The following is a 27,393-nucleotide window of genomic DNA, read 5'->3' as shown; positions in this document are numbered from 1 at the left end:
AAGTCTCTCACATGTAGAACCCCCATACTCAGGAGAAGTAGCAGAATGTGTATTTTGGGGAGTAATTCCACATGTACTCATGGCATGTGTGAGCAATAAATCAATTAAGTGACAATTTTGTGTGTAAAAAAAATATATATTTTTTGTCACTTTCCAAAAACTTGTGGTAAAAAAATAAATTCTTCTATTGCCTCACAGAAAATAGTTTGGGGTGTCTACTTTCCAAAAAGGGGTCATTTTGGGGGGTGGGGGCATCTTATGCCCAGCATTAGAAGTTTATGCCACACACTTCATTAACTCTTCTAACTGCCTGAAGACCAAGCCTTTTCTGACACTTTTTGTTCACATGAAAAAAAATCAGTATTTTTAGCTACAAAATTACTTTGAACCCAAAACATATATATTTTTTTAAAGCAGACACTAGTGAATAAAATGGTTTATATAGTACTCGCACAGAGTTTTTCAAACACAAATTTTTTGAAAAAAAAACCAACTTTTTTTTTTTACTTCTAAAACACAATATATTAGCCAATTATTTGATAAAATATAAAAGATCATGGTATGCTGAGTAAATAGATACCAAACATGACATGCTTTAAAGCTGCGTATGCCCCGTGCAATGGCAGCAGCAGTTTTTAATATCCATAGGCAATGCTTTAAAAGCCTTTACAAGCTACTATTTTAGATTTACAGAGAAGCTGCTAGAATTACTGCCCTTGATCTGCCTTCCGTGGCGATCTCTCTCTGTCGCGCGCGCGCTTTCTCTCTCTGTCGCGCGCGCGCTTTCTCTCTCTGTCGCGCGCGCGCTTTCTCTCTCTGTCGCGCGCGCGCTTTCTCTCTCTGTCGCGCGCGCGCTTTCTCTCTCTGTCGCGCGCGCGCTTTCTCTCTCTGTCGCGCGCGCGCTTTCTCAGTGAACTGAGCTGTATGTGTGCTGCACTCTGTATACTGACATGTATGGCTGTGTACTGAGCTGTATGTGTGCTGCACTCTGTATACTGACATGTATGGCTGTGTACTGAGCTGTATGTGTGCTGCACTCTGTATACTGACATGTATGGCTGTGTACTGAGCTGTATGTGTGCTGCACTCTGTATACTGACATGTATGGCTGTGTACTGAGCTGTATGTGTGCTGCACTCTGTATACTGACATGTATGGCTGTGTACTGAGCTGTATGTGTGCTGCACTCTGTATACTGACATGTATGGCTGTGTACTGAGCTGTATGTGTGCTGCACTGTATTTTCTGACATGTAAACAAGTAATTAATTCTGTATGCAGGCAAACTAATCGGCTGACTAACTAATTGATTACAAAAATACTTGATTACACTTTTCATATTCGATTGTTTAGTTGTTTTAGCCTACAATTATTCATGTACCCTAAATTATGTGATGGGCCTTTTTGTTTCTATTTCAGTCTCTCTGTAAAATATATGTGTATGTCTCTTTCCTTATTGAATGAAAAAATCGACACCCCAATGTACTCGTGTAGACAATCTATTTCTGGACTGGACCATGCCTTCTGTGACTTTCTACAGCGTTATCATTGTGGATAGAGCAAAGCATATTTCTTTATTGTACATCACGAACACAAAGCAGGCTATAATCATTACTATCTGGTTTATGCGCTACCTATAGGTGAATGGACACTGGCAGGCCAAACACGAAGTCCTCCCCTGTATAACCCCTCCCATACAGGAAGACCCTCAGCTTTTTCATCAGTGTCTGAAGGTGATGGTCACGGATATTAAGAACTCTATATGAATCTTACTAGTCCCAGAATTTTTTTTGTATAAACAACACAGATCTCTCCCGTCAGCTCCTGCACACCGCTTTATATGGCTCTGCTTACAGTGGAAAGCACTCACAGGGCATACTGTGAAACAGCACACAGTTAACCCTTTGATTGCCCCACATGTTCACCCCTTCCTGCCTAGTGCAATTAGTACAGTGTCATTGAATTTTATTAGCACTGATCACAGTATTGGTGTCACTGGAGATATCAGTGACACAAAGTTAGTTCCCCCCCAGAGTCAGAATTCCCGCAGTCCCAATATAAGTTGCTGATCTCCTCTGTTACTAGTAAAAAAACAAAAATTCCAAAGACGTAGCAGAATACATTTTGGCCTAAATTTATGATGAAATTAGATTTTTAATTTTTTTTTACTGGACATGTTTATTAGTAAAAAGTCAAAAATATTTTTCTCAGAATTGTCTTTTTTTTTGTTTATAGCGCAAAATATAACGCACAGGTGATCAAATACCACTAAAAGAAAGCTCTATTTGTGGGAAAAAAGGACGTACATTTCATTTGGGTGCATCATTGCATGACTGCGCAATTGTCAGCTAAAGTAGAACAGCGCTGTATTGCAAAAAATGGCCTGGTCAAGAAGGGGGGTAAATCCTCTTGAGGGCAAGTGGTTAAATAAAGTGCAGTCATAGTGTATGGTCTAACCTCTGTCTGAACGCCGCCCTACAAAAACGTATAAGAATTGTCTGTTTTATACATTTTTCCTTTAATGTTACCGTAGTTCATATTTTCTCTGTTTTTGCCTAGAAGACATATGCCGAGTGTGTCGTTCAGAGGGAACTGTGGAGAAGCCTCTTTATCATCCATGTGTGTGTACTGGTAGTATTAAATTTATTCATCAAGAGTGGTAAGTTCAGAATTATTTTAACCTCAAACACACTTTTTTTTTTTTTTTGTCCCGTAAAGGTTTCTTCACACCAAAAGGCTTCTGAAAATTTGCTTGATGAAAAGGTCTATGTAGCTCATGTATTTTATCCAGTTGTGAACCTTAAAGCAGAGTTCCACCTGAAAAAAAAAAAATAAAAGTAAGCAGCTACAAAAACTGTAGCTGCTGACTTTTAAAATACAGACACTTACCGGTCCCTTGATCCAGCGGTGTCCTCACCATGTCTGGTTTCATCGGCCGTCTTCTCTCCCTGGCATTTTCAGTGTGTGCACCCGGCTGTGACAGCTTGTGGCTTCACAGCCACCCGCCCACTGCGCATGCGTGAGAAGCGCTGCGCTTTGTGAATGGCCCTGTAGTCTTTTGGGACCTGTCACATGTCCCAGAAGACTACGGGGGGGGGGGGACAATTTTTGCTTCCGATCGTCTTTAACTAGCTGCCGACCGCAGATAGCCGAATGACGGCTGCACTGCGGCCGGCCAGTTCTGAGTGGACGTCATATGACGTCCTCCCAGAACGCACTCTCCTGCGCGCCCCAGGGGGCGTGCACCCGGCGATCTCCGTGATCGCTGTGTCCTACGGACACAGCTGATCACGTGATGTGGTAAAAGGCCAATCACAGCGGCCTTTTACCACGTGATCAGCGGTGTCCAATGACACGCTGATCAGAGGGAAATGCAAGTGACGGTTCTCGGCTGCACTTTCCTCACGCTGTCAGATCGTGAGGAAAGTACTGCCGAGAACCGCCAGTTGTCAGAGCGAGGATCGGCACCGATCATCAGGGCACTGATGATCAGCGCCCTGATGATCGGTGCCCAGCAGTGCAACCCGCAAGTTCCGCCCACCTGTGCCCAGCAGTGCGCCCACTAGCTCCGCCCACCTGTGCCACACTGCAGTGCCACCCACCTGTGCCACACTGCAGTGCCACCCACCAGTGCCACCCACCTGTGCCCACCAGTGCCACCCACCTGTGCCCACCAGTGCCACCCACCAGTGCAGCCCAGCAGTGCTGTCAGTCAGTGCCACCAGTCAGTGCCCAGGGGTTGTGCCAGTCAGTGCTGCCAGTCAGTGTCACCTATCAGTACCCATAATCAGTGTCACCTATCAGTGCCGCCTATCAGTGCTGCATATTAGTGCCGCCTATCCGTGACACCTCATTATTGCTGTCTATCAGTGCCGCCTATCCGTGCCACCTCATTAGTACTGCCCATCAGTGCCGCCTATCAGTGCCCATCAGTGCTGCCTCATCAACGCACATCAGTGAAGGAGAAAAAATACCTGTTTGAAAAATTTTATAAAAGAAACAAAGAAACTTTTTTTTTTTTTCAAATTTTGTGCACTTTTTTTATTTATAGCGCAAAAAGTAAAGCGCCCAGTGGCGATTAAATACCACCAAAAGAAAGCTCTATTTGTGAGAAAAAAATGATCAAAATTTCATATGGGTACAATGTTGCATGGCCGCGCAATTGTCAATCAAAATGCGGCAGCGCTGAAAGCTGAAAATTGGCCTGGTAAATAAGGGGGTATAAGTGCCTGGTAGGCAAGTGGTTAAGCGGAAGTGGGAGCGGGTACCCGCTCCCCAAAGGTGCCAACCCTGACAAAGACTTAAAGAGAAACTTCCCCTTTTGGGTGGAGCTCCGCTTAAAGAGCGATACACACGCCCCAACAAAGTTGAAATGCGGTGGGCTTTCATAGCACTCTCCGCTCCTCCTCCTCCTCCTGTGGTTCATTTATAGCAGAATAAAGGGGTGATCTTCAATCTGTATATGATATCAGTTAAAGCAAGTTTTTTTTTTTTTCTTCTAAACTCTGTTCTGGTTTAAAGTGGTTCTAAAAGGTAAAATTGTGTTACCTTAATGCATTCCTTGCACTGAGGTAAAAAATGTTTTTCCACTTGCTGTGCTCTATTCTTGCATATTTACCTCAGTGCTGTATCGATCCAGTGCTTTCTCCTCTGCTTTTACCCCTTTCATGACCAGGGCATTTTTTGCTCTTCGGCAATGGCATTTGCACTTTAACTGTCAATTGCGCTGTCATGCAACGCTCTACGCAAATTGAATTCAATTTTTTTTTCACAAAAATGGCTTTATTTTGGTGGTATTTGATCACCACTGGGTTTTTTAAAAAATATTTTATATTATAAATGAAAAAATACCGAAAATTAAAAAAAAAAACATATTTTTTATTTTCTGCTATAAAAACCTATCCAAATAAAAAGACAAAACATCTAATTTCTTCATAACTTTAGGCCAAAATGTTTGTTACATGTCTTTGGTAAAAATAAAATCCCAATAAGTGTATATTGATTGTGTGAAAGTTATAGCGTCTACAAATCATGGTGTGTATATATACTAGAATTTTTATTTTATTTTTTTTTTTATATTAGTAATGGCGGTGATCAGCGACTTATAGTGTGACTATGATAGTGTTATGGGCAATCTGACACTGGGTGGGAAAGGACTAAGTGACACTGACATCTACAGTGACACTAATACAGTGATCAGTGATAATACTATACATTGTCACTGTACCAATGCCACTGGTTGGAAATGGGTAAAAGTATAAGTAAAGGCAATTTCTATTTTAATTTTTTTTTTCTTTTGGATAGTGGAGAGGGATTAGACCACCTTTTCAGTTTTTATTGCTATCTGTGCCCCCGTTGGGGAGGTACACCGTCTCTATTTGTTTGCCCTTATCATTGAAAGTGAAGGTAAAAGAATATCACAAATTTTAGGTTGTCCCCAGTAATAGAGGGAAATCTTTCAATGGGGACATTAGTTCTGGTGACCTGGGGGGTCCCCCCCAAGGATTTTACTTAATTTGTAGGGATTTCCTCTTGATGGGTTATCATCCTCCCTTGATCTATCAAAGACAAAAAAAAATATTACCTATAGTTCTACTTTAACATCTAGAGGCAAACAGCCACATTTCTGCTCCATGTACACAGCACTGTGTTGTTAGTAAATGTAGCGCTCTGTATTGTCAATTGCTAAGCCAATCGGCAGGTGATGATTTATGAGCGGGACCTGCTGATCAACTTGTGCTATTTCGAATGACAGCACAGATTGGGCAGTCTGCAAGTGGTTAATTTAAAAAATTGCCTTTAAAATCACTTTAACCTCTTTATTAACGCTTTGTTAACTATAATCAACCCTAATTGACTCTTTCTTCTTAGCTATAATTTTTTGTAATTTCTTTTCTTCTCTTAAAATTTAAATTTTTTTAAATTTTCTTTTGTTTCATAATTTTTTTTTTTTTTTTTTTTTTTTTAGTGCTGCATTGGAAAAAATGCAAAATAAAAAAGTTCACCTTTTGGTAAGATGTTACACCCTAAATACAGATGTAACATGTTACCAAAGAGCACCTGCCCACACTCCTTTGATCCCTCGCTGTGACAGCGGGCAGGGGATCTTCCCTTCACACCCACTGTCACAATTTTAAAAAAGTGGGGCTGTGTCCACACAACAGCGCAATTCATTCAGAATCCTGTGAATGGAAGAACTTCAATGACCATCTGCCTTTATGGCAGATAGCTTGTAGTTCTCCGTGAACTGCTAGGATGTTGGTGAGCACTCTTGTAGTTGATAGATCTTCCTGCTCTCTAGTAACTGTATGCTCATGCCTGTCATAGATACTGAGATTTTGCAAGAGCCTGGCATTGCACCTGTGATCGCAAGTGTAATGCTCTACGGTCTCTAGAAAAATAATTAATGCACATTTTTTGACCTACAAAATATGTGCATTTATTATTTATTTAAAGGTGAACTTAGCCTTTAAAAAAATATTCCTAGGCGTGGCTTGGCAATGGCGGAAGACGTGAAGTGAAGACATGTCCTGCTGGAGCTCTCGACTCCCAGCTTGCCTATTACCGCTGAAATGCCAGCTTTTTACCCATCATGAGCTACCCTGAATGCCGGAAAACCAAGAGTACCCTCCAGGCACCTTTGGCTGCGGAAATAAGGTGTTTCTTTCTGGACTGCCAGCACTCCTTGCCCGCATTGCAGCTCGCGGAGCCACATGGCGTTTCGAGGCATAGCGTTCCACACACCTCTCCCGGCATGTCTGCATCACAATGAACAGGGCCTGGCTCCATATCAGGAGTGCCCGAAATCTTTGCCTCCTCCTCCCAGGCATCATGTAGCCCGAGCCGTTCCACACAACCTACCTAGGATGATGCAGATCTGTGGGTGCTAACCCGGGCTCTCCCCACTAAGTCAGACATTGAGGCCATGCTGTTCAGGCTGGAGGAACCACATCGGGAGGACTACGAGCATCTTCACACCGAGGTTGGCCTAGAGAACGCGGTCACCACCCTGGAGCAAAGTGTCTCTCAGCTCGAAAAGGGACACTCAACCCAAGGGGAACACCTAGTAGAGCTGCAGCTCCACATGGAGGAGCAGGAATGGAACAGGAGCTGCTACAATAACTTGAGGCTTCGTGGCATTCCAGAGGCTACTGGACCAGAAAACCTGCAGGATATGGTGACTGCGGTCCTACACAAAGTCTTGGATGAGAGCCCTCCCCCGGCTCTGGAGTTTGGTAGAGTGCATCGGGCGCTCTGCCCCAAGCCAACAGACCCAGAGACGTGTTGGTCCTTCGTAAAGCCTGGTTGGTAGGACAAGTGGATTTTGACGGAACAAGGGTCTCTATTCTAACGCAATCAATATCAAGACAGCGCTCTTCCCAAAAAATATCTCTTATAATACAAAAATGCTATTTATTAAAATTATAAGATATTTTTTGGGAAGAGCGCTGTCTTGAGATTTATTGCTTTGGTTGGTTGCCCTGTTTGGGTTGATAGCAGCTCTCTTTAAACATATATTTTTTTGAATTCCAGAGGCTCTGTCCTTATCTGTTATTCAAGGGTCTCTACTCTGCCTGACATCTCCAGAGCTACTTTACAATGGAGAGCCCTTCTAAAACCCCTGCTTGAGAAGCTGCATCAAATGGATACTGCTGGGGTTTCCTATTCCAGCTTACCATCTTTTGCGAAGCCATGCGGATTTGCTGGAGCTTTTCACTTTCTTCGACATAGACCTGATACAGTTACTGGACAGGTTGCACACTATATCAAGCAGGGATACCCGCTTCACCACCACCGCGGCATGGCTGGGTTTGCCACACCGTATTCCCAGACCCCTGAGAAGAAACAGCATACCAGCACCGATGGATGCTCTGGAAACTTAGCTATTCTTAAGGTTCCTTATTATATTTTAAATTTTTCTGTAAAATAACAAACCTGTGTATACTTACCTACTGTGTGCAGTGGTTTTGTACAGAGCAGCCTGGATCCTTCTCTTCTTGGCTCCCCCGTTGCCTCTCCTGGCTCCTCCTGTCTGTCTGGTGCCCCCACAGCAAGCAGCTTGCTATGGAGGCACCCACTGCTCCATGTGTCCATTCACACATGGAGCCGCGGCTTGGCCCCACCCCCCTCTCCTCATTGGCTGGCTGTCCACGATTGACAGCTGCTGGAGCCAATGGCTCCTGCTTGCTGGCTCAGCCAGTGAGGAGGCAGAGACCTTGGACAGCCGAGGCTGTCATTCACATTGCTGGATCACGATGAGGATCAGGTTAGTATTGAGTGAACTGGAGTTGCTGCACACAGGTTTTTTACCTTCATGCATAGAATGCATGAAGGTAAAAAACCTTCAGCCTTTACAAATACTTTTTAATTTAGTCTCTGCCGCACTGAGAGTACCAGGACTCTCCAATCTGGTAATACGAAGGGATATACCCATTAGCCTCAGATGGGGGATTCTTGTTCTTGACAGCGAAAGTGTATTGACTATGAGGTGACAGACTTTCCTATATCCATTGGAATTGTCACATTTTTCTAACCTGAGTATGTTTGACATAGCATCTAGTAGCCATGGGAGGCAGTTTTGGACTCACAAACTTTACATGACTGCGGGATAGGGGGTCTTCCTGTGGCATCACACCTATGGGTTCTTTTAGCCATAGGGGTTAAAACCACGGCTATCTCCCCAGTCTATTTTATTTTTCCCATGTTTGAACAGAGTATTTGATCCTGGCATAGGAAATGCCATCCCCAGGGTTACGTATGGGGTTTGTTCTGGGGGAGACAGCCTGCAGGCCTTAATGTATTTACATGTTGTTCATCTGTATTAGAGATAATATGCCTCTGCGCTCTTAATCCTGAGCTGGTTGTTCAAAACTGACGCCTCCCAGGGACTACCTTTCACACCCGCCTCCCCCAGCTTTTACTGCTCTTTCTCCTGCCCCCGCCGTCCCATCCCCCAACCCCTGGCTCTCCCCTCTCTTCTACCTTCTCCCTTATGGCTGATGGGGTACCCGCTGTTGGATGACTGATTGTCGGAAGCCCTGCTCTCTATCTCTGGAGGGCTGGGGGACTGACACTATTGTGGATTATTGGTTTTCTTAGGCTAAGTTTGCATTTAGAATTTGCACATGTTATTACACGAACTCCAGGGTTCAGGGTCATGCCACTCTGCCGGGCTACCTCAACAAGGTTGCTGAAAGTATTGACATCACATCCATTAAGCAAGATATGATAATGAAAATGCCAGGTATGTAGGTTAGGGTTGGGATGGGAAGTCTCTAACCTCCGCTGTTTCCAACCACTCCCCCCGCATAGGGTTGAACCTTATTGACATTGCCCTGTATGTGTTTGTGGGTGCTTGAGACTTTTTTTTTTTATTGCCCTAGGCAACTTAGTTTCCTATTTGGGCTCTCCAATCTTCTATTCTCTTCACCTCTTGTCTTTTTTTCTCTCCGTTTCCATCTTTCCTTTCTTCCTTCACTCTTTCCCTCTTTTTCTTGTTTCTCTATATCCCCACTTCCCCCAGCCCCTCTGTCCCTGGCGGGGGGAAGGTTTCTCTCCTCTCTATCCATGCCTTCCCCTTGATTGCCCATGAGCTGGAGCTCATGCGACTGGTGTCCATCAATATCAAGGGGATGAACACACCAGAGAAGCGCTCAATGGTGCTTTTTAATATGCGACACCTTAAGGCTTATATCTGTTTTCATCAGGAGACACACTTATGGATAGAATACCAAAATTTTGTGACCACCTCTTTCCAACGGTGTATCATGGATGCTCTCCAGACTCTAATTCTAAAGGAGTGAGGATTTTGCTTAACAGAGCATCAGTGGTGTGATGCAGAAGGGCGAGTTCTATTTGTGAAGGGGTTGCTTGGCAACACAATGTCCACTTCAGTGAACTTATATCTACCTAATTTGAATCCGATCACATTTTTAGAGAAGGCCTCTCAAAACTGGAGGACTTTCCAGAAGGGCCACTTCTCATGGGTGGTCTAATATGAATCTGGCATTTGATGCTTCCAAAACTGCCTCGCGTGTTTCCTACGTGACACTAAAACGCCTGAAGAAAAACATCCATGCCTTTTCACCTGGTGGATGTCTGAAGAATACTTCACCCGACCCACTGGGACTACACATTCTACTTGCACCCTCATGAATTGATCTTTTTCTGATTCCCCAATCTCTTTTATTGAGGGTCCAAGCAGCGTCCATTGGTTTTATCACCTTTTCAGATCATGCTGCGGTCTGGGTGGACATAGAAATATTGTCCTCCCAAGCCCCAGTTCTGGCACTGGAAACTGAAGGACTCCTTGATCCAGCAGCTGGAGGTGGTGGCTGAAGTATCAAGGCAACTAAGGCTTTTTTTCTCCACCAATGCAATTCCAGACAGTGCCCTGATGACAGTGTGGGAGACGCACAAAGTCTACGCTAGAAGGGTCTTAATTAAGCTGGGAGCCTGTTTGAATAGAGAAAGGGTTCAACAAATTACTGATCTTCTGACTAAGTTCCATACATTGGAATCGGCCAATAAAAAAACCTCTTGCGACCTCGATCCTGTCGGAACTCATGGTCCTGAGGCATTAATTGAGCTCTCTAGCCATGGACAAGGCCAAAGCTATGCTTTCCAAATGCTGTCGCTCTTTTTATGGACAGGGCAAGCTCTGGGCCAGTGCGCTGCGAGCTCAAAAAGCACCCACATTTATCTCAGAACTTATAGATGAGACCCAGCAGAAGATCCACGCTATGTAGGACATTGCCAGTATCTTCAAATGCTACTACGAGTCACTCTATAACCTTTCATCGGAGGGCTCTCTACGTGGGCCTCCGACAGGACGGAGGCTGTTTGACAGTATCTGAAAGACTTGGGCCTTCCATGCAATCGGACTTGGCCTCCATGGAAACCCCTCTCTCTGTGGAGAAACTAGCGATAGCCATGTTTCACAATCTGGGAAGGTTCCAGGCCTGGATAGATATTCTTTGCTACAAAACGTTCAGTCCCCTTCTTCTTTCACATTTTATGGCTGCCTATAATGCAGTGGGCATGGGGGCAGTTTTCCCGAAAGACACTCCAGGCTCATATTTCGGTAATACCGAAGGAGGACAAGGACCCGCTCTGTCAAAAATAAAGACCCATCTCCCTCCTGAATGTTGACCTTAAATTATTCACCAAAATTTTAGCTATGCGCCTGATGGACTCCATCCCAGACCTGATCCATGGTGACCAAGTGGGCTTTGTCCCTACTAGGGAAGCAAGGGACAATATGACTATGGACATAAATCTATGGACATGTGGCTTGGTCCCGAAAAATCCTTATGCTTCTCTCCACTGATACTGAAAAGGCGTTTGAGTAAACTGGATCTTTCTGAAGGAGACCTTGAGACACATTGGTCTAGGGCAACAGATGATACAGTGGATGCAGGCCATCTACTCCCACCCCTCCGCTCAGCTGAAGGTGAATGGCTATCTATCTCTCTCCTTTGCGATCACCAATGGGACTCGCCAGGGATGCCCCCTCTCTCCCCTAATCTTTAATCCAACTCTGGAGCTTATTCTACGTGTGGTGAGAAAATATCCCAATATCCAGGGCATCTCCGTGGACCCCTTGCTGTCTCCAAAAGTTGCTGCATATGTGGATGACTTATTCTTTCTTTCTAGCCCTCTTGTATCTCTCCATAATTTACTTTCAGAACTGAAGACATATGAGACTCTTTCATTCTTCCGTGTTAACTGTCAAAAGTCAGAGGCTTTGAATGTGTCCATTTCGGCTTTTCAGTCCAACTTGCTTAACCTCCCTAGCGGTATGATTATGTCAGTATTTCTGTGCTCAAAGTGGTACATTGTTTTCAATGGAAATATGTTTTTCTTTTATAGTAGGCCTGTAATTCTTAGGAATAACTCACTGAAATCTGTCTAGTAAACATCGCGGGTATGATAAAATTTGAAGCACGAAATCATAAATTATAATATAATCATAAAATATAATAATACATTTTATTCAATAATGTAATCAAACCAAAAACACTGAAATAGAGCACCAAGTTCGCACATCACTGAGCTCAGTCGCAGAATCGTTTTCAGTGTCTGACGAATTTCCCCACAAATCATTATCACTCAATTCTGCAAGTGGTTCTAATTTTACTATCGCTTTTCTCTAGCTGGTCTAAAACTGCTTTTGGCCTAAAGGGACGCTTTTTGGATTCCATGGACGTTTCTCAGATTCCAGGCAGAAAGAATGTTAAAATTCAGGCAGGGCACTGGACAAAGCACTAGGGACAAAATATATGTGAAATGGTTTGATACACTAAAATCTGATTGTATTACATTACTGTATTATTATGTGTAAGTAAAATTTTGACATTTTTTAATCTACCGCCGGTTCTGCCCCCCCCCCCCCCCGTACATCCCGACGCAGGGAATGGAAGACAGATGCCGGCATCGGCCAGAGGACATGGCCTGGGACGCAGCGGGAGGACAGCGTGGGACAAGGTAAGTGATCCAGGGATCCCAGAGCAATGCTGATGTATAATCCCGAGTGTAGCTTGGGGTTACTGCTTCTGGTACTGAAACGTAACCCCGAGCTACACTCGGGAATACAGCCAGGGGGGTTAAAGCAGATTTTCCTTCTAACTGGGCAAAGTCACACCAAATACTTAGGCATTTACCTCTCCTGCAGATTGAAAGTCATCTTCCAGCTGAACTTCCCACCACTCTTAACATCTATAAAAAAAGGACCTTTTGACCTGGCAGAATGGACCTTTCTCCTGGTTCTGACCTTGCAGTATCGTCAAAATGAATATAATGCCCAGACTGTTTACTGCAAAGGATCGTTCTCTCAGTTGGTAAACCAAACTATTACTAATTTGTTTGGACAGACCTCCTTGACTGTCCCTACAGCTACTACGACTGCCAAAATTGCAGTGGGTAATGGCCTTGCCCAAATTTGTATCATATTGCTTCCCATTTGATCAGAATGTTGGACTGGTGCTGGCATGGTACTTTGAAGCAATGGGTACAGGTGGAATGGGCCTTATTAGGGATACCACTGTGTTCACTACCCTGGTGCCGTACAGGTCTACCCACCGCGACCTTTGCACATCCCACTGTGAGAGCGATGTGACGGATTTGCCGCAAAACCCTACAAGACCTCACCAGTTTCACCAGTGCCCTCCCCACTGACCCCTGATAGTGGGGAACCCAGTCTTCAGCCCGGGTCTACAGGATCAGAGATTCCAACCCCTGGAATCCCTTGGCCTTTTTTCAGACCCATCATTTCCTCTCAAAAGGCTCATGGCTCTGAAGACAACAAATTATGGAAATCCCGAACTTTGCGGACCGTATCCCTCTTGCAAGATTGCCATGGACATGTCCTGGACGAAAATGCTATGTAGGACATAGAACTACATCGTAGTGATTCTTCACCATTCAAGCACCTTATTTGATTTTCTCCATTCAAGCACTTTATATGTATATTTATATTTCATATTTTGATTGAACTATCACGGTTGACTGTTTATGGACTATTATGTTAGCGCAACACTATTTATGTATGTTTTAAGTGTGGGATCACCTTTTATGTGTTATTGCAGCTGCTCTATTTTATTAGCTTATTCACTAGTTTGATAGCGCACATTGATTTTTATTTATTTTGCTATGTAGGACATGTATAGCTAGTCTGGTCAAAGAGGAGTCGGTAGTCCAATGTAATGACTTGGTCATGTCAGTAAAGCTCCTGCTGTTGGGTACATTAGTCTTTCTGGTCTCTGATTTGCCAGTATCCCTCTTCCACAGCCACCATCCAATCAACTTTTCTGTCAGTTGCCACTAGTGCAGGATCCTGTCAGTCTAGGGAGGAGGAGGAAATTCTAGTTTCTGGCTCCTAGGTGGGGTCTGCGGAAGAGGGCCTAGCAGGGGAGAATAGAGCAGCTTCCAAGTATAAGTTGTCTTATGCTCAATCGTTTTCTGTTCCTGTGCTCCTCCTATTGTGATTATATATAGAAGACTTAGATGACATAATTTATCACAAAACATGTAGGGCATGACCAGAAGTCATAACATCACCACATTCTTACGTGCAAGTCCCTGTGCATCTTGGATATTTGTAGTTTGTCTGCTGCTGGATTAGTGTGAGTTTATGTTGGCGTTTTTAACTCCTAATAAAACATCCAAAAGATTTTATACTATGGAAGCGTGGTGCTCTTTCTTTTCTTCTCCTATGAGCATCTGCTTGCTTTTCCAAGCCTGCACTGTGAGGAATCTAACGGTATCCTGACATTCTCTTGAGTAGCGTTCTCTTACAAGCTTACTAACTCTTTTTATGTTAAGTCACTGGCTATGTGGTAAGCCTTCTGTTTTGTCATCTATGTGAAACACTAGGGGTGTTTCCAAATCATCCCATTCTGATACATGATCTTTCTTTGAAGTGGAAGACAACTTTTGGTGCTTGGACTTATCTGACACACTGTATTTGCTTTGGAGGAAATTTGGAGGAGACTGTTTTGTTCATTTTGCATTTCATTGTTGCATATGTATTTGTGGTGGTCTAATTTATTTTCTCTTTTCTGTTTTTCATTTATAAATTTTGTGACACATTTATTTCTCTATTTTCTTGAAATAACTGCACAGTGTAATTTGCACAACTTTTTTTTTTTTTTTTTTTTTTTTTTTTAATTCAAGATTTGTGCAGTATAATTTTTAAATCTAAAGTAAAAGTTGCCTCTTGATTATGTAGACAATCTGTTGGGGGTAATTTATACTACCCTAGATATTCAAGAGGGGGAAAAAAATGACTCTCCCTCCATGACCAGATGTATCATGGCTGGGGAGCAGACAAATAGTTTTCCCTGGTCATGAGGTCCTGCTAGAAATAATGTCGGGATCCTGAAAGGAAACCATTTGTTTCCAGATTCCTCATGCAAAGATTTTCATTTGAGGATGCGGCTGCAGTATGGAACAAAAATCTGAAGCTTGATGCACCCTTTTCCCAATTGTCAAAAATTACTGATTTGGCCTTTGAGGGACCTGATGGATAGGAGAATAGACTCCTTCCTTATAAAGGTCTGGGACTCCACTCTGGTAAATTTGAAACCAGCTATTGCAGTGACAGTAGTGGCCAGAAACATGGTGTACTGGCTGCTGCAACTAGAAGCTGTTATCGACCAGGCCAGCATCTGACTGAGGTAGATGTATTTTTCACAACAAAATGATAGCTAAGGACTCTTTGCTATGTTCATTTTTTTTAATTATTATATTTTTATTGTTAAATACATTATACAAATACCAATACATTACTAACACATCAACTAATATTCATAACAAATTGTATTTACTTTTCCCTCCCTCTCCCCTCACCACCCGTATTCCCCTTTCCCATTCTCTTCTTGTTTCACAAATGCTGACTAATTAATGTACAGAAAAATAAAAAAGAATTGGCTCTGAGAGGGAACTACATATGTAGATCCTGATAGAAAAGTGAGCATATGGGGTAAATGACAAACCATACAGATGATAAAAATAACATTAGGGCATAAAAGTCCATAAATCCAAAAGTCCTGGATAGGGTTTTACAGGCAAAGGCAGCCCCCCATAGAGCGAAGCATTACTCTGCAGAAGATAAAAACAAACAGGGCACAAATCTGAGTGTAGAGGGTTAGTGATTTATTAATAACATAAAGTATCATAACTACTCAAACGTATGGCGTTTAAAAGGCATTAAAAAGCAATCCTCTAGTGAGCCATCAGCCAGCCAGCAATGTGGGTGTGGGTCCTGGTCATTCAGGATGGACGGGATGGAACCGTCAGCTGTCAGCGGTGCAGGAAGTTTGAATTCGGCGCCGTTAACCAGCGTGGACCGCAAGGAAGTCTGGACCCGGCGGGCGACCAAAGGCAAAGCAAGGAGAAGTCGGGTGACGCATTTTGAAGCACTTTCTTCTTCAGACCTGATTGGCTGCACCCAGCAAAATCCCCATGAAAGTCAATAACACCACTTCCAGACAGCTTACCCTCATCCCAATCATAGGGATCTTCCGTTGCAACAAAACTTTGTCTCACCTGCGCCCACGTTTCCCACGGAAAAAAAACGTTTTATACCAATGGAAAAAAACTTACCCTATTCCAGCTTTCTGCAAGTTCTTTGTTAGTAATAAGTCATTAACCCTCTACACTCAGATTGGTGCCCCCTTCTGTTCGTTTTCACTAATTAAGGTAACCTTTTTTTGCCCCATTCCTCCCTCTCCTTGTCCCCTCTATTTCCATCAGTTCAGCGAATTTCCTTGTAGTCCTAAATTCACACCACCTTTTCCACATTTTCATACATTTCTCCATTTTATCTCCTCCACTATGGTATAGCTCTTCTTCCTTATAAATATATTCTACCCTCTTTATCCAGTCTTTGACTTTAGGTGAATCCTGGGCCTTCCAAAATTTAGGAATCAATCCTTTTGCCACATTAACCACTTCAAGTTTGGACACTTTCACCCCCTTCCAATCCACGCCAATTTTCAGCCATCCACGGTCTCACACTATGAATGACAATTACTCAGGTATATGACACTGTATCCAAATGAAATTTTTATCATATTTTTTTCACACAAATAGAGCTTTCATTTGGTGGTATTTAGTCACCACTGGGTTTTCTATTTTTTGCTAGAAAAACAAGCCTGAATTTTTTTCTTAGTTTTTATTAAAATTTGCAAATATACTTTTTTCATAAATGTAAGCCAAAATCCATTGTGCTATATTTTTTTGGCAGAACCCAAATCAGTGTGTGCTATTTAGTTTGTGTGAAAGTTAGAGTCCACAGACCATGGTATATATCTTTTGAGAATTTATCAGTCCTGATGTACTGACTATATAATTTCTTGGGGCCCTAAAATGCCAGGACAGTACAAATTCCCCCCAAATGACCCCCTTTTGAAAAGTAGACCGTCTGAGGTATTTAATGAGGCATGGGGAGTTTTTTTGAAGTTGTAATTTTTTTGCCAATTTTTGGGGGAAATGATGAAAGTAAATCCCCCCCACACGGCATAGGCATACTTGCAGTTACACCCCAAAACACAGTCTGCTACTCTTTCGGAGTATGCCAATACCACATGTGTGAAACTTTTTCACAGCCTGGCTACATAGAGGGACCCCACGTCCAATAAGCACTCTTAGGTGTCCTCGGAGCAAAAATTACACATCTGATTTCTTGACTGCCTATCACAGTTTTGGAGGTCCTGGAGCACCAGGACAATTGCATTTCCCACAAAATGAACCCATTTTGGAGAGAACACCCCAAGGTATGTTTTGTTTAAGAGGCATGGGGGGAGTCTTTTGAAGACTTCATATTGTGCCACAAGTTTTTTGAAAATGTGAAAAGAGTGAATTTGTTTTTTTTTTTTTGTTTTTTTTTTAATACAAATTTGTTAATCTATGAGATATTTCTATTACACAGCATAGGCAAACTTAAAATTACACCTCAAAATGCATTCTGTAACTTCTCCTGAGTTCGGTGATATCACACGTGTGAGACTTTTTCCACAGCCTAGCCACATTGAAGGGCTCCAAATCCAATAAGCACCTTTTGGCATTCTAGGGGCAAAAATTACACATCTAATTGCTTTACTGCCTATCGCAGTTTTGGAGGTCCTGGAGCACCAGGACAATGGAATTGCCCATAAAATTACCCCATTTTGGAGAGAACACCCCAAGGTATGTTTTAAGAAAGTGTGAAAAGAAAATTAAAATGTATTTTGTTTTACGCAAAGTTGTCACTCCATGAGATATTTCTATTATACAGCATAGGCATACCTAAAATTACACCCCAAAACAAATTCTATAACTCTTCCTGAGTACGACGATACCACACGTGCAAGACTTTTTCACAGCCTAGCCACATAGAGGGGCCCCACATCCAATAAGCACCTTTTGGCTTACTAAGGGCAAAAATTACACATCTAATTTCTTGACTACCTATCACAATTTTGGAGGTCCTGGAGCAGCAGGACAGTGGAAACGCCTACAAAATGACCCTATTTTGGAAAGAGGCATGGGGAGTCTTCAGAAGAAAATGTGAAATAAATATATATATATATATATATATATATATTTTTTTTTTTACGCAATGTTACCAATAATAAGACGTTTCTAACACACTGCATAGGTATCCTTAGAATAACACATCAACACACATTCTGCTACTTTTCCCTGAGTATGGGGATATCACATGTGTAAGGCCTTTTCAGTGTTTGGACTGACTACCGGACACTGCAACCTGTGTATCACATAAATCAGCAAACATTATTGATCAATAAAGCATAGTGTAGCTTCACCTGCAGCCTGTTCCTAAAAAGCTTTACCTACTGGTACGTGGCTGCCCACATAGCACTATGTTCACTCGCCTGGAAGATAAACAAAAGATAAACCAAAGAGTACCTGGTTTCAGTAGTACAGTTGTCCACAGAGGATGAGTGGCACCAGTATCTCGCAGGAAGGTAGCCAGTGGGATGTGCAGATGGGTAAGTACCGGTGCCATGCATAGACGTGGTGAGCAAAAAGGCAAAGCAGTGGTCCAGGCAGAAGACAGGGACATGGTCCATAAAAAGGCCACAGTCAATACAGACAGAAAGCAGAGACGTGGTCTAAGGATTGGTCCAGGCAGAAACATTATGCTTAGGGCCTTGGTTAGGTAAGACTGGACAAAGGGGTAGAGACTTCTTCCCACACAAATCTCTTTGAAGCCTCTGGTCTCCAGACCTTGATCCAGGAATTACAGAACCCAAAGAAAACTAAAACGTTTTCTCCACTTGGAAACACTACTCTGGATCCCCTTACATACGTGAGACCCCTGTGTTGTCTTGAATCCCACTACTAAAGTGGAAGGGCAAAAGATCAGTTCAGAAGGCAGGCAAAAAACCTGGTCGATTAACAGGCCGAGGTCAGTTCAGGAAGGGGCATGGTTGATTAACAGGCCGAGGTCAGTTCAGATGGAAGGCAGGAAATGAATCCAGGCAATAGGTAGAAACGTGGCAGGGAAATGGCAGATGGCGGACAAAGAGAAATATCTTCACCATACTTCACTAATAATGTAGTGAGGTATGGTAGATACGGAAGAACTCACTCATACAGAGACCAGGCTTTGAGGGACACTGGGGACAGCAGTATCAGTTGTCACCTCGAATTCTATTTTTGGAGCACACGCATTTTATTTATTTTTTTTTTTTTTGAGGATGGCGGTTTGCTTGGGTAGGGGGGAGGATATCGGGGAAATGTCTTTCATGCAATTGGCTCACTGCATCAGAGCGAATTTGTTCAGGTAAGGGACTTTCTTGATAGATGAGGGATGTGAGAATTTCTTCCTGATAGTGTAAGAAGGTGACAGGTATTTGTGTGGACTACTGGTAAACGATGTAGGAATTGTACAGGGCCAAATGGAAAAGGTAGAAGGATACTTTTTTTTTTTTTTTTTTTATACCAGTGGATTGATCTTCTGGTGGGTAAGTAGGACTGTAACATTTGATCATTTAAATCCACTCCCCCCCTTGTACAGGTTGTATTCGTGTATGCATTGGGGTTTTCAGATGGGAATGTGTCTTCCTTGAATTTCCAATGAGCTGCTGTTATGGATAGAGGAAAGGACATACAGATCTCGTTTTTGGGCGTTAAGGGCCAAGATCTTTTCATTTCTCAATCTAGCTGACTCCCCCCTGTTTAGCCTGATGGCAACCAATTGTTGTGGGAAGCCCTTCCGATTGGGTCGAACTGTGCCACAGGCTACAGTATTCTTGAGATAAAGGTGGCGGAAAAGGGGCAGGCTTCTATAGAAATTGTCCACGTAAAGGTAGTACCCCTGATTGAAGAGGGGGGTGTGCCAGGTTCCAGACAACTTTTCTGCTACTCCCCGTATAGGCTAGGCATTCAGGGGGCTCCTTTCCTTCGTAGATACAGAACTTGTGGACATGCCGTGTAGCCCTTTTGCAGAGTTTGTTCATCTTCACCCCGTATCTGGCCTGTTTTCTTGGAATGTATTGTTTTATGACTAGCCTCCCAGTGAATTGGATTAGGGATTCGTCAACACAAATGTTTTTTTTCAGGACAATATATTTTAGAAAATTGTTGGTTGAAATAATTGATCAGTGGCCGAATTTTATAAAGTTTGTCATACTCGGGGTGTTGTTTTGGGGTATCAGGGAATTATTGTTGAAATGCAGAAAGCACGTAATTATTTTATAATAGGTCCTGGACATAGTGGCGGAATATAGCAGCATGTGATGAATGAAATTTGTTGACCAATAAGCCTGCAGTTATTTTTTTTTTTTTCTGTTGTTAGTCCCATATTAAATGTGAGGCCAAGAAACACTTTAATCTCTTGCACTGTGAGGTGTTTCCACTGAAATGGACGGGCATAAGAGGAGTTGGGATTTTGCGTGATAAATTGCTGGGCAAAAAGATCGTATTGGTCCACAACTGAATTAAAAAAATCTGCCGTGAAAAATAAATGGAAAAAAATGAATGGTTGTAAAATTTGGGGTTTCTGCCTGAATGCCTGGCTGGGCTATGAATGGGGAATTTATAGGTGCTCCTGATCCTGAAGGTTGCCACAAAGGGTTTAAAAGTGCATCTGGGACAGCAGTATGGACCCTAATCCTTGGTGGCTGACGTGACACCCGAGTACTAGTACTTGCACTTACACTGCTGGTACCAGCCATGTCAGAGGAAGGTATTGAGCTTCTAGTGGTTGCTTGCTGCTCCTTGGAGCGCCTCATTATTTTTGTTGGAGCACGTTCTTCTGAATCAGAGACTGGACCGCTGCTGTCTACTGGTTCATATACAGAATCTGAGTCTGACAGTGAGAGTTCTCCGTTACCCTCATCTCAATTTGAAACGCCACATCGCTTGTGTAGAATTTTTTGGACATATGTTTGACACTGCGATCAGGACCTACTGGTATGGTAGTGATCATGATGATGGTGTTGCAGGGAGGGACAGATATCTGGCTGCGGTTGGTTCACACTAGTCACTGTTGGGCAAAAGATCAGAGATACCGTGAGCTGGCAGGCAGTGTTTTTGTGAGTGTGTGTAAACTCTGTACAAAGGTTGAAAATTACTCAGCTGTAATGGCTCTCTCTCCTTACAGGCGATGGCAGTGATCAGGATGATGGTGCTGGTGTACAGTGGTCTGAGGTCACTGCAGTGAGGGACAGATGGCTGACTGCGGTTGGTTCACACAAGACACTGATGGGCAGAGATCAGGGACACCATGAGCTGGCTGGCAATGTTTTGTATGGGTAAACTGTGCAGAAGCTGAAAATTACACACCGTGCACTGTAATGGAGCTCTCTCTTCAAAGACAATGGTGATCAGGACCCACTGGTATGTCGGTGATCAGGATGATGCTGTGGTAGTAATTAGGATACTGGTGCTGGTGTACAGCGGTCTGACATCACTGCAATAAGGAACAGATGGCTGGCTGTGGTTGGTTCACAGTAGACACTGTTGGGCAAAGATCAGAGATACCGTGAGCTGGTTGGCAATGTTTTGTGAGTGTGTGTAAACTGTGTGCAAAGGCTGAAAATTACTCAGTGTTGGCTGCATTGGATCTCTCTTCTCACAGACGATGGAGGTGATCAGGACCCACTGGTATGGCGGTGATCAGGATGATGGTGCTGGAGTACAGTGGTCTGACGCCACTGCAGTGAGGGTTAAATGGCTGACTGCAGTTGGTTCACACTAGACACTGTTGGGCAGAGATCAGGGACACCATGAGCTGGTCGGCAATGTTTTGTGTGGATAAACTGCGTGCAGAGGCTGAAAATTACTCACAGTTTGCTAGGTTACAAGGACAAAACTATCAACACCAGCATAAACACAGCCTTGAGAACCCGAAGGGAAAATCTACTTCAGTACAAAGAGGAAAAAAAACAAACAACCGTGTACCTTTAGTAATCACATACAACCCAGCACTAGAAGGAATAAGAAAAATAATCAAAGATTTACAACCCATCATAACAGAGGATGGAACTCTGAAAGAAATATTCCAGCAACCTCCAATACTGGCTTTCAGACAACCCCCCAACCTCAGAAATAAAATAATCAGTAAGAAACTTCCTTCTGATTATGATGTCACAAATAATGGAAACAAACCCTGCAATAAAAAATGCTGCACACTGTGCAACCAAATCAATCAAAAAGTGTCAGACACTCAAAAGGGATCTTTAATATCTCCGGTTCATACAGCTGCACCTCCAGTAATGTTGTGTACCTTATACAGTGCAGAAAATGTAACAAAGGATCTTATGTTGGCGAAACAGGACAGAAGTTGCAAACAGGGATGAATTTGCACAGACATACCATCAAGGAACATAAAGAAGATGACTTTTGCACACCTGAGGGACACCATTTCGCACAACCAGACCACACTTTGAGAGACCTCAATGATTTAGTTCTTAAAGGAAATTTCAAATCCATTCATTTGCTCCAGCCCTGTCAGACTGATCACACCAAAACCCTCAAACGACACAGTCGTGCCCTGGAGCGACTATGGCACAAAACCAAATCCCACCAAGCCTTCACCCGCTACAAATTTGCCTTCCACACCTACACCTCCTCCCTCCACGCAGCCAAACAAGCATACTTCCTGACCCTCATCAAGGCCCTCTCCTCCAATCCTCGCTGACTCTTCTTCACCTTCAACTCTCTACCCCCACCTCCACCCAGCACCTCACTCACCGCCCTTGAGATTGCCAATCACTTCAAAAACAAGATTGACACAATTCGCAAGGACATCGCCACAACTCACACGCCCTCTCAACCCGTCCCCTCTCACACAGCTACCCCCTCATCCCCCCCTCCCCCTCAACATAACCCGCAGGGACTTCGTCGCTGCTCAGACTCCCTCCAACCCCGTTCCCCCTCACCCAGCTACCCCCTCATCACCCCTCTCCCACGGCCCCACCACTGCTCTGACCTCCACTTCCACCCCACCCTACATTCCTCATACTGAAGCTCCCCCAACACTCCGCACCTTTTGACCTTACTACCATCGAGGAAGTCTCCAAGATCCTCTCTGATGCCCGCCTCACCACCTGCCCCCTCGACCCTATCCCCTCACAACTCCTACGACCTCCCTCCCCCTCCATCCTACGCTCCCTCACCCCCATCTTCAATCTCTCCCTCTCCTCCGGCACTTTCCCCTCCCCTCTGAAACATACACACATCAACCCCATACTTAAAAAGCCCTCCCTGGACCCCAATGACCCGAACAACCTCAGACCCATCTCCCTGCTCCCATTTACATCTAAACTCCTCGAGTGCCTAGTCTATACCCGCCTATGCTCTCACCCCAACGACAACAACCTCCTCGATCCCCTACAGTCCAGCTTCCGTCCCCTACACTCCACCGAAACTGCCTTACTCAAACTCTCCAACGACCTGCTAACTGCCAAAGCTAATGGCCACTATTCAGTGTTCCTACTCCTTGACCTCTCCGCTGCCTTCGACACAGTCGACCACCCCCTCCTCCTCAAAAAACTACACTCCCTCGGCCTCAGAGATTCTGCTCTCTCTTGGCTCTCATCCTACTTGTCACAACACTCTTTCAGCGTTACCTATAATGCTACCACCTCCCCCTCACTCCCCCTCTCTGTTGGGGTCCCTCAAGGCTCTGTCCTCGGGCCCCTTCTCCATCTACACCTCCTCCCTTGGCCAACTCATACACTCTCACGGCTTCAACTACCGCCTCTATGCTGACGACACACAAATCTATCTCTCAACCCCCCACCTCACCCCCTCGGTCTCCGCCCGAATCACACACCTACTGAGCGACCTATCAGACTGGATGTCGCTCCACTTCCTTAAACTGAACCTCTCCAAAACCGAGTTTCTTGTCTTTCCCCCCAGCCCGCACTCCACCCCCCATTGACTTCTCCATCACATTCAACAACGCCACCATCAAACCCGCCCCGCAGGCCAGAGTACTTGGTGTCATTCTGGACTCCAACCTATCCTTCCAGCCCCAAGTCCAATCTTTAACAAACTCGTGCAGACTCCACCTCCGCAACATCGCCAAAATACGCACGTTCCTAACCCCAGAAACCACTAAACAGCTCATCCACTCCCTCATCATATCACGACTCGACTACTGCAACTGCCTCCTCACTGGCCTGCCTCGCCGCTGGTTGTCCCCGCTTCAGTCGATCCTGAATACGGCTGCCAGACTCATTCACCTTTCCAACCGCTCCGTTTCCGCCACCCCCCTCTGCCAATCCCTCCACTGGCTTCCGATTGCGCAACGGATCAAATTCAGAATCCTAACACTGACGTACAAAGCCGTCCACCATACTGCCCCGAACTACATCACTGACCTAATATCAAAGTACCGCCCAGCACGGACACTCCGCTCCTCACAAGACCTCCTTCTCTCTAGTTCCCTGGTCTCCTCCTCCCATGCCCGCCTCCAGGACTTCTCCAGGGTGTCACCCATCCTCTGGAACTCCCTGCCCCAACCCATCAGATTATCACCTACTCTCCTCTCCTTTAGGCGCACCCTGAAAACCCATCTCTTCAGGGAAGCCTACCCCACCCCCTGCTAACTTGCCGACCTCCTCCACTCTTCCTACCACTCCATCCCCCACAGCTATCTCCTCCTGTGCCACTATCCCCTCCCTCCTAGATTGTAAGCTCGAAGGAGCAGGGCCCTCAATCCCCTCATGTTTTGCATTGTATTATTATTCTGTCACATGTTCTGTCCCCCTTTGTAATGTACAGCGCTGAGCAAACTATTGGCGCTTTATAAATACTGTATAATAATAATGAAAGAAAATCTTTTGAACTAAGAATGATAATTCTATTTGACACGAGATAACGGCCTGAATTTGGACATGGGATTCCTCAATCATTATTCAACAGTTTTATCACCTCAAGCATGACTGCCTCTGTGAGTGTTGTCTCCCCCCCTCCCCTCCTTTAGACTTTGCTTTTGCTGTGTCTTATCTCTGTTCTCTTCTTTTTTTTTTTTTTTTTTTTTTTCATCCCCTACATCTCTTCTTACATTCTGCTATACCTTTGTGATCAGTACTGCTTTGACTTGAAGAAGGGGACACTCCCCGAAAGCTTGTCCTCAAAATTGTTTGTTAGTGCAAATAGAAAGAATTGAGTACTGTCCGTGATACTTTTTTTGTCACAGTTTGTTGTAATGGCTCTCTCTCCTCAGAGACAATGGTGATCAGGACTGGTGTGGCGGTGATCGGGACCCGCTGGTGTGGCGGCGATCAGGGACACTGACTGGGTCACTGTGTGACGATCAGGGACACTGAGGTGGAGGGCTCTGACAGAAGTCCGTGTGAGGAGAAGGAGCCGGATGCCTCACCATGCGGCTTCTGTTGACATTTAGCCTGTGTCCTTATTGGCATTGGTGCAGTAAAAGCTTCTTTCTGGCACCTTGACCAAACAGCTCATCTTTGTTCCAGTATCACTGTATTGTATGCCTTAAAAACAACCACAACATCTTTTTCCAGAGCAGCCTGTATTTCTTTTGAGGTTGCCTGTGGGGTTTTCTTTGAATCCTGGACAATTCTTCTGTCAGTTATGGCTGCAATCTTTCTTGGTCTACCTGATCTTGGCTTGGTATCAACAGATCCCCGAACTTTCCACTTGTTAAAAACCCTTTTAGGACCAAGGGACGTATTTGTCCCATGTTTTTAATTGTCTGTATCATCTGATTAAGAACTTAAAATACTTTTTTTTTTTTTTGGTTTGAGTCAAAATATTAGTTCTTATCAACAAATGGATCTAGCTTTTTGCCAATTATTTCATGAAATGGCTTAGTTATAGCAACTGAAGTGTACGAACTTTAAAAACAAAAAATTGATTCTTTTGGTGTTCCGTAATCTTATGGTCCTCAAAGGGTTAATAGGTGATTTAACAGTACTGATTAGTATATTCAAGGCTTTGGACATCTTTCTATGTCCTTTTCCATCTTTATAAAGTTCCATTACCTTGTTACGTAGGACTCTTGACAGTTCTTTTCTGATCCTCATGGCTCAGTATCTAACCTAGTCATTGCTTCCACGTAAGAGCTAACAAACTCATTGACTATTTATACACTGACACTAATTTCAATTTAAAAAGCCACAGATATGGAACATTAACCTCTAATTGGCATTTTAACCCATGTGTGTCACCTTGTGTGTCTGTACCAAGGCCAAACATTCCAGGGTATATAATCTTTGGATCATGGCCATTTGGCTGATTTCTGTTGTTATGATTTAAAAAGGAGTCAAACAACTATTTGATAATAAATGGCGTCATATGATCATCATCCTTCAATAAAAGAGCATTTTTTGGCATGATAAGTCATATTTTCAATATCATTGCCAAAATTTCACAATTTCTGCCAGAGTATGCAAACGTTTGAGCACAGCTATACCCTGATGGAGTCAGTTCAGATATTATGGTAAGTGTCTTACAGTGAAACTCAAAAAATTAGAATATCGTGCAAAAGTTAAGTTATTTCAGTAATGCAACTTAAAAGGTGAAACTAATAAATGAGACTCATTACATGCAAAGCAAGATAGTTCAAGCCGTGATTTGTCATTGTTATGATTATGGCTTACAGCTCATGAAAACCCCAAATCCACAATCTCAGAAAATTAGAATATTGTGAAAAGGTGCAATATTCTAGGCTCAAAGTGTCCCACTCTAATCGGCTAATTAAGCCATAACACCTGTAAAGGGTTCCTGAGCTTTTAAATGGTCTCCCAGTCTGGTTCAATAGGAATCACAATCACGGGAAAGACTGCTGACCTGACAGTTGTGCAGAAAACCATCATTGACACCCTCCATAAGGAGGGAAAGCCTCAAAAGGTAATTGCAAAAGATGTTTGATGTTCCCAATGTGCTGTATCAAAGCACATTAATAGAAAGTTATGTGGAAGGGAAAAGTGTGGAAGAAAAAGGTGCACAAGCAGCAGGGATGACCGCAGCCTGGAGATGATTGTCAGGAAAAGGCCATTCAAAAGTGTTGGAGACTTTCACAAGGAGTGGACTGAGGCTGGAGTCAGTGCATCCACCACGCACAGACGGATCCTGGACATGGGCTTCAAATGTCGTATTCCTCTTGTCAAGCCGCTCCTGAACAATAAACAACGTCAAAAGCATCTTACATGGGTGAAAGAAAAACAGACCTGGTCTGTTGCTCAGTGGTCCAAAGTCCTCTTTTTGGATGAGAGCAACTTTTGCATTTCATTTGGAAACCAAGGACCCAGAGTATGGAGGAAGAATGGAGAGGCACACACTGCAAGATGCCTAAAGTCCAGTGTGAAGTTTCCATAGTCTGTGTTGATTTGGGGAGCCATGTCATCTGCTGGTGTTGGTCCACTGTGCTTCATTAAGTCCAGAGTCAACGCAGCCGTCTACCAGG

General features: G+C 43.8%; 1 protein-coding gene across 2 annotated transcripts in view; it reads left to right on the top strand.

Annotated features, from left to right (window-relative positions):
- LOC149448987 (E3 ubiquitin-protein ligase MARCHF6-like) overlaps nucleotides 1-27,393 on the top strand; it is a 327,203-nt gene that overhangs the window by 16,436 nt on the left and 283,374 nt on the right. The window contains exon 2 of one of the 2 annotated variants that reach the window (XM_089693974.1): nucleotides 2,562-2,658. In XM_089693974.1, coding sequence (XP_089550100.1) covers nucleotides 2,562-2,658 — 97 coding nt within the window. Of the gene's footprint in view, nucleotides 1-2,558; nucleotides 2,659-27,393 lie in introns of both variants that reach the window. The other variant, XM_089693972.1, reaches the window with a different exon arrangement.

This window comes from Staurois parvus, unplaced genomic scaffold (genome assembly GCF_062004578.1).
Source record: "Staurois parvus isolate SC_StPar_1 unplaced genomic scaffold, SC_StPar_1.0 ptg000645l, whole genome shotgun sequence".
Lineage (NCBI taxonomy): Eukaryota > Metazoa > Chordata > Amphibia > Anura > Ranidae > Staurois > Staurois parvus.
This window is presented reverse-complemented; position numbering and strand designations above follow the sequence as displayed.